The sequence below is a fragment of the Rhipicephalus sanguineus genome, chromosome 3, assembly GCF_013339695.2.
Source record: "Rhipicephalus sanguineus isolate Rsan-2018 chromosome 3, BIME_Rsan_1.4, whole genome shotgun sequence".
Classification (NCBI taxonomy): domain Eukaryota; kingdom Metazoa; phylum Arthropoda; class Arachnida; order Ixodida; family Ixodidae; genus Rhipicephalus; species Rhipicephalus sanguineus.
The window spans coordinates 134,379,333-134,390,715 of NC_051178.1; the positions used below are offsets into that span (position 1 = coordinate 134,379,333).

The 11,383-nt window shown below is 46.3% G+C and overlaps 1 protein-coding gene across 7 annotated transcripts in view; it reads left to right on the forward strand.

Annotated features, from left to right (window-relative positions):
- Window positions 1–114: 114 nt before the first annotated feature.
- Window positions 115–11,383, forward strand: part of LOC119387185 (E3 ubiquitin-protein ligase TRIP12) — a 73,839-nt gene continuing 62,570 nt past the window's right edge. For 2 of the 7 annotated variants that reach the window (XM_049413398.1, XM_049413401.1), the window contains exons 1-6: window positions 488–623; window positions 1,915–1,995; window positions 3,581–3,709; window positions 5,127–5,338; window positions 8,258–8,545; window positions 9,906–9,980. In XM_049413398.1, the coding sequence (XP_049269355.1) occupies window positions 3,627–3,709; window positions 5,127–5,338; window positions 8,258–8,545; window positions 9,906–9,980 (658 nt within the window). In that variant the 5' untranslated portion in view covers window positions 488–623; window positions 1,915–1,995; window positions 3,581–3,626. Of the gene's footprint in view, window positions 254–487; window positions 624–1,121; window positions 1,146–1,398; window positions 1,422–1,914; window positions 1,996–3,580; window positions 3,710–5,126; window positions 5,339–8,257; window positions 8,546–9,905; window positions 9,981–11,383 lie in introns of those variants that run through there. The other 5 variants (XM_049413395.1, XM_049413400.1, XM_049413396.1 and 2 more) reach the window with 4 other exon arrangements.

Here is an 11,383-nt window from a genome sequence, read left to right on the forward strand (position 1 = left end):
ATCCACTGTCCTACGGGAGGTAAGAGCACCAGTTCGTGGCCCCGTTTGCCTCAGTGTTGTTCTCCGAGTCGTGCTTTGCCTCATTGTGCGTTTGTGTATGTTTCGCTGCATTGCACTTTCACGAGCAGTGGCGCAGACCGTGTGTCAGCGTAGTGTTCGTGCGAACTGTTCAGCGACGAAATGTTATCGGCACGGGTCTCCGATCAGCGACCGTCAACAGCGTCGACAACGCAAGGCGACCTTGGAGCGCAAGGTAGCTTTTTCTTCCCATTCAATGGAGTGATGCTATGGGACTGCCGTTCTTGTATAACTCGTCGCGTCACACTTTTGCGATGGCGCGCGAAAAATAAGCATCTCGCGTTCGGTTCCTACAACGAGCCATGCGCGCCGTTTCAGACGATAAACGTAAAACTGCCCCCTACTACACTCGCAGCTAAAAATGTTCTGGCAAGCAAACACAAATAGGCGCTGCTACATGACGGTGAGAAAATGTAAAAAATTGCGCATGCGTCGTATGCTAGCCAAAGCCAGCCCCTTGCTCCCGTTGCGTGTGGGAAATCGTGAGCCAGTCGTGTGAGGAAAAGCTCGCGGTCCGCAGCCGAGCTGCCGTCGTGAAGTTGTCGGTAGGTGCTTGATTTCTTGACACGCATCGTATTTCGGGACGCGGTACGAAAGTTTACGCGTCTCCGAGCTGAATTTAAGCGTTTTCCGAAGGGAACACAGGGGCTCCCTTGTAAACTTAGGCCTAGACTGCGTCGCATTTATTATTTTTTGTGCGCCTCAAATTTTTGCTTTTGTATTTTGGGGAGCTTTCCGAAGTGGTGAATGCGTAGCGGCCCGACGAATATTTCGTTTTTATTCGGGGATAGAAAATAATAATACCGTGTTCTATGAAAGCGCGCTGAACGTCGTTTCAAAAAATGTGAAAGCGTAAACGTCGCTATCGACGCCAGAGTACCGCAGCTGACCAATCTGGTTTTAATCCCAGCGAGCTGTCCTTTTTTTGCGCTTTTCTTTTACGGATAGGTTTATTTCCTCGGGAAGGATAGGTGAACGGATTTCTTTGTTGGTGCGTTTTCCCGCGGTATGTTCGCAGCGTTTCGTTGGAAGAGATGGTGACCTGCGCGGAATATTATTTGGATCATGTATGTCCTAATGTGTACCCTCTGCGTTGCGCTGTGGAGACATGCGCCCGCTTCTCGAATCGCCCTTTCTGTCCGTGAAAATAGAAAGCAAACAAAAGCCTGCCTCCTCAACATCAGCTGCCACGGCAAGGCGAGTCGTAGTCGGTGTACCCCGCTGTTAGTCATCTATTTATTGCTGGGACGGCATCGGAGGTGTCAAAGCTAGCTCCTCCGAGGCTCGACTGTCGCACGCAGCTGTGAGGAAAACGCAGTGGGCCAGACTCGCCATACATTCGAGTAAAGCGGGATATTATCTTCCAATGTACGCGTTGTCGGACTGCTTGCCATCGTTGTGTGTCTTAACTTTATGCGTTTCCGGTGTAGCCTCCTTTTCGGGGCCTCTCTTTCACGGTCAGCGTTTTGCGCAGGCTACTTTTAAAGTGACGAAGGTTACGAACGCTTTGTACTAGACTGCGCACGTCTGAGAAGTTACTTCGCGCAGTATGCAAGATGAGAGAAGCGTGTGCCTCCTGTTCATTGATTATCCCGTGCATCTAACGTTTAAATAGTGCCGTGTTTTTCATCTGCGCGTTTTCTTCTAGCGGTCGTCGTACTAGAGAGCTGCGCGATAAATGTGATACGCGATAATGGTTTCTTGTTGTGGTGCTGTGACGATCAACTCTTCCCACTTGTTTTGAAGCCTATGCCGCATTTCGCGAAGTTGCTTTGACAGTTCAGTGCCTTTGACGCCCTGTGATGTTCTTTTACTGGAACCAATTTCGTCTTTCAGGCTAGCTGTCCATTGAGGGAAGAGCAGTGTCACTGGACGTCAGTACTTTTTCGAAGACACTGCCATGTAAAAGTGGCCAATGTGAGTACAGCCTGTGCATTGTAGATTAAAGTTGTACACGTGGATGTTTCTCTTTCTTGAACTAATAGCTGGCTACATTTGCTGGGCAGTTAATATCAATTAAATAATGTATCTTCGTAATGTATGTCTAGTTCTATCGATATCCCCAAAAAGAATGATTAGCTTAGCACACATACATGATCTGGCCTTTGTGGCCATCTGTTTGTGCCAAAAATGAACGTTGAGTAGCCTGGAGGGTGTAGTCTATTGTGCAGACCATGCCATGTGCATGTATGTTCAGTCTTGTGACATCTTGTGAAAACAGTGCGTTTTACCGCAGGCTGTTGCTATAAATGTATAAACACTTTCACATGTGAAAACATGCAGCACCCCTCACTTGTAGACGTTTGGGCTGTAGTCAATTTGTAATTGTTTTTTACTCTCGGCAAGTAATACTTTATTTTGATACAATTTGTTTGAACTAAGTGATAAGCTTGTATGCTTGCTGATGCACAAGATGCAGTGCTTAGAGTAACTGTTTTATCTAGCCAGCTGTTTCTGTGTTGTCTTGAAGCTCGTACGCACATTTTGCTGTGGTGCTACGAAGTCCAGAGGTCTCCTTGGTTTTTGTTTGTGTTACTTTATCTCCCAAGGCTCGTATCACTTCGGGTTATCATTGGAGATGGGGGCGAATGGTTTAGTGGAGCTTTTCTGAGAAACTTCAATTTCCCCACATTCAAAGCCACTTTAACCAGTTATCACTTTTTTTTTAAATAATGGGAGCAAAATGAGGTATATCTGCAGGAATAATTATTCGTAACATAGATTGTTGCAGTCTGTAAGAAGGTTCTGCCAAGTTATCACATTCTGTATGCTGCACTTCCTCCTCTCCCTTTTACACACCCTTTCAAAGATGCACAAAAACGCCTTTCCTCCTCTTTGGAAGCATAGCTTTCCTTTGTTTCTGCAAAGCTGGTGCATGAACAAGGAGGGAGCTAAGGCCAAACGTAATAGAGGGCATCTAAGATAGTTCGAAGACTCAGTTCAGTTAATGTATTTCTGTCTTCAAGCTTCTGCTGTCACTGCTTGCAGCACTTGTTAGGGGAAAGAGAAATGGCACGTGTAAGTAGTTGACAGGCAAGACAGTTTACGCAACTGACTGTAATTGCAGCGATAGAAATTGCAGTTGCCAACTTACAGCTGGCATTTGGCAGGATGCAGTGAGAACTACTTACCCGAAAAGCATTGTCTCCACTTTACAGGACATTATCAAGATGCTAATAATGAACGGCAGGAGAGCAGTCGATTGGAATAGTAAAACACATTTATATTGGTTAGCACAGAGTTAATAAGAAGTGCTTCTTTTGTCTCCTCTTGCCTGTGTCCTTCTGTTGCGCTACCCAATGCTCATGCCAGCAATACTGCTGCTTCCTGGCAGCAGGTCAAATAATTGGCCCGTTGAGCTATGACTGACTAACTTTTTTTTATTGTTGTATGTCTGTGTGGTAACATTGACTTCTGCTGCCGTTAATGTTCACCTGGCTTAATTTCAAGTCTTTGTTGGTTGAAATTAAAAAAAAGTTTGCATGTGCTTTTTGTATTGCAGAGCCTTTTGATAAACCCTGGTATGGTTTGCTGTGGGCGGATTGCCTATGGCCGACCAACCTAACAGCCAGTCAGGGGGGTTAAAGAAGCCACAGTCTCTCGTCGGGACACGGTCTCCCATACAAACCAGGTAAGTCACATTGGTTTGTTGCTTTTAAGTGTGATGTGATGCACCATATAGCCTGCGCCACTAATTGACACAGAAGGCTTCAGTATGTGTGTACTAGACGTATGAGGAAAGGAAGAATATCTAGAATAGGAAAGCATTTTATAGCTTTTCTGACAATAGAAAAGCATTGAGGTTCTACTGCAGGTGACCTGTTTTACGGGAGTGTCTGCTTAACGGTGTATTGACACAATTTTTGTTAAAGGCACGACAACTCAATATCATAGAAAAATATACTGCCACGCCTCAGAGTACCTTGCGTAATTTAATATAGCAACTTTGCTACAGCCAGTTTCTTTTTCATTTCTGGAGATTATACTGTATCGTGGCATCATGCTGTTACTGATTGTGAATACTGATGTAGCATCAGAGCAGACCGCCAATTGACCAAGCTGGAGTGAGCATCAAAATGGTATATATGCGTGCTGCTCCCATGTCGCCAGCTTCTGTGGCTTGACATCACAGTACAATATGTAAATCTCGTGAAACGAAACCGGAACTGACTGTGGAAAAGGTGTTTAATTAAATAATTTGAGGCACTCTGAGGATTGGCAATATTTTTTCTACCGTTTTAAGGTCCCAGAACTTCGTCTGATGCTGAAAATGAATGGTTGAAAAAAAAAAAACATATTGTTACCTCTCTAACATAGTAAGTGAACCTGGATAACCACAAAAACATGGCAGTGTTTTGAAACACGGATTTTAGTATGTGCATGTAACAATGCCAGCCATATAATGTGGCTTGTAACCTGTGGGTGTTCGGGCTATAGTGGGCAGGTAACAGCACAAAGTTTGGCTAAGCCAGCCTTGCATTTTTTGAGAAGGGTGGAACCACAGGTAATGGAAAGGGCACTATGGTTGACTTGAAGATGCTGTCTGCGTGTGGTTTGGGGAATTTGCTACTGACCAGGTCTGTGTCGACACTATGTTGGATCTTCAAAGAGACATTTAACTAAAATTTTAACAAATCAGTCTTGCGTAATAGATAAACCACAGTACATTAGATGAGAAATGACAGCAGGGACAAGACATGCAAAGCACTAATTTATTGGCACGGAACACACTCTTGCAGGCACCCACTGTACAGTAGTCTGGAACTAAGCAGTACAACCTTAAAGGCTTGCTTGCATGCACAGGGAAGCAAATATTTTTGTCTAGGAAGGAGACAGAAGTGCTTATGCATTGCTCTCCTTCTCTATCTTATCGGCTTCAATTATCTTTCTGGTCAGTTGACCTTGGGCTTTATCATAGTGCTGTTCTAATGCACACAAGGGAACGCAGCCACATCTTGTACCGCGATAAGCTGCCTTGCTTGTACTCGTTGATGTTATGCTCTGGCAGTGGTGTAAGTGCAATGCACGCTGTGCTCGTCTTCTTATAGGTCCCGCACACGCACCTTGGCTCACTGTGACAGCTACCCGTCAACCCACAACGGAATTGCATTGGACGCTCAACAGCCACCAGCTCAGCCACCACCACAGCAGCAACCGCAGCAGCCGGACCAGCCGCCTAGCAGCGCAGTGAAGCGCAACCTTGATTCTGACGACGCACCCCAGCAGCACAAGAAGCTCAAGAGTCACTTCAGGCCTTGCAGTAAGAGCACGTCCTCTTGCACACCCACCTGCCACGGTGGTCTAGTAGTCATGGTGCTCGACTGCTGAGCCGAAGGTCGCGGGATTGAATCTTGGGCGTGGCAGCCATATTTCGATGTAGGCGAGTCCGTATGCTTAGATTTGCAGTCGGATACAACTTAACAGGCCCCGCCCAGCAGCCGAAGTTTGGCAGCTGATCGCCTCCACAACTAAAGAAATAGACCCGATCATGTACTCGGCAATGTTCTCCGAAAGTGGGGTCACGAGCCGTCCGACTCACGTTAGTCAGGAGTGCGCGCTCGTTGGTGCAGGCTTGTGGGCATCCACCTTTGAGGAGAAAATGCCGCAGACTCCTAAAGTTGTATCCGACTATATGCGCACGTTAAAGAACACCAGATGGTCAAAATTTCAGGAGCCCTCCACTACTGTGTCCCGCATAATCATATCGTGGTTTTTGGACGTAAAACCCCAACAACTATTATTATTACTTGCACACCCATTGTGGTGGCCTGGAAGCTGTTGAATTGCTATGCCAAGCACGAGGTTGTGGGTTTGACTCCAAGCCGCAACGGCCATATTTTGGTAGAACTTGCTGTTGGGCTAGATGGTAAGTTTTCATGAAGTAATTAGGCACAAATTAACACTCCCTTGTTCATTCACGCATGCACAACTGTGTGGGTGTGCTCTTGATAACTTGTATGCATGCATGGATGTGTGCATGAATGAGGGAGTGCTAATGTGCATCTGATTACTCTCAAACCTCATTATAACAAAGTCGCATCTGCCACGAAAATATCTTCGTTATATCCAAAAATTTGTTATAAATGTTTATTCATAACACTGTAGCTATTACAAGACTATTCTTCATTTACTTCGTTATAACCAATAATTTGTTATATCTGTGTTCGTTATAACGAGGTTTGAGTGTACTTCATCGTGACCATATTTTGATGGGGGCAAAACTCAAGAACGCTCATGTACTTGGATATACTAGCAACAAACTAAAGGGCCAAAATTATGTCCCGAGTTCACATAACGCATGCCTCATAATCGTACCATTGTTTCTGCTGGTGAAACTCCAGAATTTCATCTTTAAAGGGACCGACAACCGATTTTTCTCTACCCATTTCTTTACGACGCGACAGAATGCTCACCCTTCGCAGTGTTTGTAGCTGCAGTAGTTAATCCCAAAAGCACGTATTTATTTTACAAGCAATATTTTTCAATCTGAAAGGCTCTAAACACGGATGCAGCTTTCCTCCAGCAACGCTGAGAATTGATAGCGATGCCGCCAGCCCTTTTCGCGATTTGTGAAAGCTATCGTTGTTCTGCTTTCGCAGGAGTTCCTGTAACTATGCTTAAGTAGCTTTTCAACTATTTTTGAAAATAACAAGCTGTTACAATGAGATGATGTGGCATTATATACACCTTCCCTGTATTTGTACAGTGTTGTGTGCGCATGCGTCCAAGGTTGCCTGCGCCTATGTCATGTGTGGCTTATCCCGGCATTGTTACTCTCTCTATGCACGAGCCAAGCCAAGTCATCGAAAACGTCACTACGCATATGTGCGGCTGCGCCCAGTAGCAGCGCGCGTCACTTCTGAGACGAGGTGTAGGTAGCAACACTATGTCGCTCCAAAATCTTAGCGACCTGGAAACTGCGTGCACGGTTGCATGAGCACGCTGAAAAGTTGCTCAAGACGTGCTGACGAGCATGGGATCACGTGCTGACGAGTCATGGGATGCGAAGGCAGCGCCACTTTAATACGTCATGCGAAGGCAGCGCCACTTTACTAACGCAGGCCTATATGTACATTATTATGGAGCAATAACGCAGGCCTTTTTTGATATAAAGAAACGAACATTATTATGGATTTCAATACTTTTTTGATATAAGAAACGAACAATATTTCAAATAACAAATATCGTCGACCGCGTACAGCAATCAACGGTCACGTGGCCGTCCTCATCGGATCATTCATGTTTTTGCAGCCAGAGGTGCCACAGGTCATTTTTCGCGACTTTCAATTTAAAAATAAAAATATAAATCCATCTCTCACGAAAAAACGGGGTTGGTTTGAGTCAATGCGAGGGACAATCTTTACATCAGTGGAGTCAACTCATTTCATATTCTGGGCAGTTGTCGGTCCCTTCAAGCATTTTCCCATTTGCTCATTTGCTGGTTCTACTCCCTGGTTTTTATGGGCCCCCATATTCAGTTGCTGAAAATTGCATGTACAGGGATAGCCCGAATGTGTAAACTATCAGTTTAGTGCAATTTATCGTAATTTATTTTTCCTTTTGTGTGTCTTCGAACCTGCACCTCTAAAGGTTATAGGGGTACTAACACCTGTTCTCGAAGCAGAGTTTGCTCCGTCGTACAACTCTCCTGTATACAGAGACCACTCTGAGCAAGTGTGAAGCCCAGTATATGTTGATAGAATACTTAATTTTGACATTGAAGTCAATTTTCATATGACGCAGCTACTGACATCGACACTAGCATGATACATACAGCAATACAACATACAATATGGCTACTTCCACATCACCAAAAAGATTCAAAATGGCTGCTTGTGCGCTGCCAATGGAGCCATGCAGCGGAGCGGCCATGGAAACGTCGCGATATCTTGTGTGAGCATCTGACGAGGAGCTCATACCGCGTCATGACGTCAGGTTACAGTAAGAACCGAAACTAGCTTTTAAAAACATCTCATTAATTTTTCATAGTGCGCTCACGCTTACCAGTACATTTTCTAGGCTCTTGAGGACTTGGTCTTCCATGTGACTAAACAAAAGTGACTGAAAATTTTCTTGTCAGTACCCCTTTAAAGTGCAGTTCTCTCTCTCAAGTTTTGTTGTAAGTAAAATGTGTGGAAAGGCCTAACTGCAGCATGGTGTTTGTGTTCCTTGCACCCAGGGGGCCACGGGGGGGATCGGCCGGAGAAGGGTTGCGCCCTGGAGAGCGGGGCGGCGGGGGGCCGGGCCAGCAAGGGGGGCGGCGGGGCCCGGGGGGCAGCCAGCAGCGGCAAGGCGGCCACCACGGGGTCGTGTGCCAGTAGCAGTGGCAGCGGCAGTCGGCGGCGTTCGTGCCGGGGGGCCAAGCTGGCCGGGGGGGCACCCTCGGGAGGAGGCCCCATGGACCAAGGGGCCGCCTCCTCCTCTTCCTCCAACCATCACTTGCCGCCACCTGATGCCCAGCCACCCGGTCAGTCTCTTTTTTTTTTTTTCTCTACCACCAAGATGGTGCAGTGGCTAGCCATTTCATTCTGCTGTTGAATGCATTGTTGCTGTGGATTGGATGCTCCATTCAATAGTGGTCCCATTGTGATGTGGAGTAGATAGGTAAAAGCAAAGGTGATTAACCAGAGATTATCTCCTTATCTCTGGTTGGTTACTCTATGCTGAGGAAAGGGGCAAAAAGGTTACAAAAGATAAAAGAACAGAAAATAACATTAGACTTCCTTGCAATAAAACTTTAGTTGTGGGTTTGTTCAGTCTGTGTGCATCCTGTTCTTCTTGTCCCTTCTTTGTGGCATCTCCTAAGTTTTGCATGTTGCTTGGCCTGTACTTGGATAAGCCTGTCTGCGGACACTATCGCAGCGTGTGTCAAGTTGTCTATACCTGCCGACCCTCCCGATTTGGCTGGGAGACTCCCAAATTCTGCCCAGTCCTCCTGATTGTGCGAGCGCAGCCGTAAATTCCCCAAAAAATCCCTAACCCCACTGTGAGAAAACCGATGACAACAAAGCCCGTCTGTTATAAATTTTATGGCCTTCTTTAACCCCAGCAGCTTTTCAGAAGGGCTGCAGGGCTGTCCCCACTGATTGGGAGGAGGGGGAGTGCAGGGGGTAGCCTCCAGTTCTGTTTTTAATCAAACAATCACCGCTACTTCGTTTGTGTGTGGCCTTGGTTATTTACTGTTTGGTGTGTTATCTTGATTCTCTGCGAGTAACTTGCGATAACACATAGAAACAAGCAATTTTTTTCCCTTATTGTACTGCAGCGCGTGCCTACCACATGGCTGCTGTTTTAGGCATCGCAGGGCATAGCGTCTTCATGCAACCAAATTGTTGTAAACAAAAAAAGTTCGTTTTTGCAATGACATTCGTGCTGTGGAACATGTTTTAAGTCAATTTTGGCATAGTATGTCAGTGTCATGTGGTAGTTAAAGGAGCTCTGAAAAACTTTCCAAGTAACCATCGAATGGCTTCATTAAAGGAGTTTACTGCCTCATGAATCGACCACTGCAAAAATTTTTAGAATTTGTGAACGATTTATTTGACATCGTGCATGGACAGCTCCCCACAGGCATTCTAGGGCAGTTTCAAGGGAAAGAAATGTTGCTAATGTTTTTGGGCACTTAGAATAAGGCATTGATAAAGCCCTGTGGCTATGCGCAACATGTTAGAAGCTCCCTGGTGCACATCTCTTACCCTGTGTTACAGGTTCATGTTTATTGTGGGGCATTGCCCTTAGTGAAATAAAATGCAGTTCTGTAAAATGAGCGCCTGTACCACACTAGAAAACATAACTTGTTTCTCAAAAAATATACAATTTTTTTTCAGCTGCCAGTAGAGTTGGTAACAGCTCAGGCACAGCAGACAGCGAATCTGATGACAACGAGATGGGAAGATTGCAAGGTAAGCACTGGCGCTCATTTTGGCTGGAATGTTGTGCAACTTGGCCTGAATCCTTTGCTAGAGAGCACTTGGAAAGCTGTTTATCATCCACAATTGCACAGCTTCATTGCTATTACCGCATTTACTCGCATAATTTGCGCACTTTTTTTCGCGATTTTAGAGCTCCAAAAAGGGGGTGCGCAAATTACGCGGAGATTTCGCGAACACATCCGAAAAAACGTGCAATATATGGTAACATGCGCAGTGTACACATTAAAAAAAAATTGTAGCACAAACGAAGGGAATTCTTTATTTAACACTAGCACGTACTTTTTTAGCCATCCACATCCGGTCATGTGCGGTCTACTCAGAATCACTGGTCGAGAGGTCCGACCGGTCCGACTGGGAATCATTGTCGTCGCGGCCGCTGTCGCCGCCCTCCCAAAGCGCATCGTCCTCGGTTCCGTCGAGCGCGTTTGACAGCCCCGTCTTCTTGAAGCTTTTCTCGACAATATTGGCGGAAACCATGTCCCACGCTGCGAGTATCCACTCGCAAACCGTTTCCAGTGGCGGTCTCTTTATTCTGCCAGTGGGAGTGAGCCCATGCTCTCCGCTGGCCATCCATTCCACGTACATCTTGCGCACGTAGTCCTTGAAGGGTTTATTTACGGATACATCCAGGGGCTGCAGAACAGATGTTATTGGTCCGCCCGGGATAATAGCCAAGTTGGTCCTCATGTCCTGCAGCTTCTCCTTTACGCTGTCCACGAGATGGCCTTTGAAACTGTCGAGCACCAACAGCGATGGCAGTCGCAGCAAGGCCCCTGGTCGTCTACCCCAGACAGTGTCGAGCCAGTCGTTCATAAGTTCTTCATTCATCCAGCCTTTTTCTTGGACGCGGATGTGAATACGGCCTTCAACCTTCAATTTAGGCAAAGTCTTCCGTTTGAAGATCACGAACGGCGGTAGGTTATGGCCATCAGCTGTCGCGGCAAGCATAACCGTGCAGCGTTGCTTCTCACAGCCGGTTGTCTTTATAGGAACGGATGGGTGAGTCTGCCTTCTCGCTCACTGTTGTGTTAGGTGGCATATCAAAGCTTAACGGAGTTTCGTCTGCGTTCCCAATTTGGGACATGACGAAGTTTCCAGTTCTCCGTAACCCAATTACAAAACGGTGAAACAGAGCAACGTGCTGCTCGTAATCCTGTGGCAACCGCTGGCACAGGGGCGTTCTCCGTCTGATAGACAGCTGATGGCGTCTCATGAAGCGCGTCACCCACCCTCTGCTGCCTTGAACGTCGCAGCAGGGACCCCTTTTCCTGCGCTCTCTTTCTTGCCTCGAACTGCAGCATCTTGCACGACACGGCGACACGGGGGACCTAAGCTCTCGCAATATTTTGAAGAGGTCTTTCTCAACGGCAAGA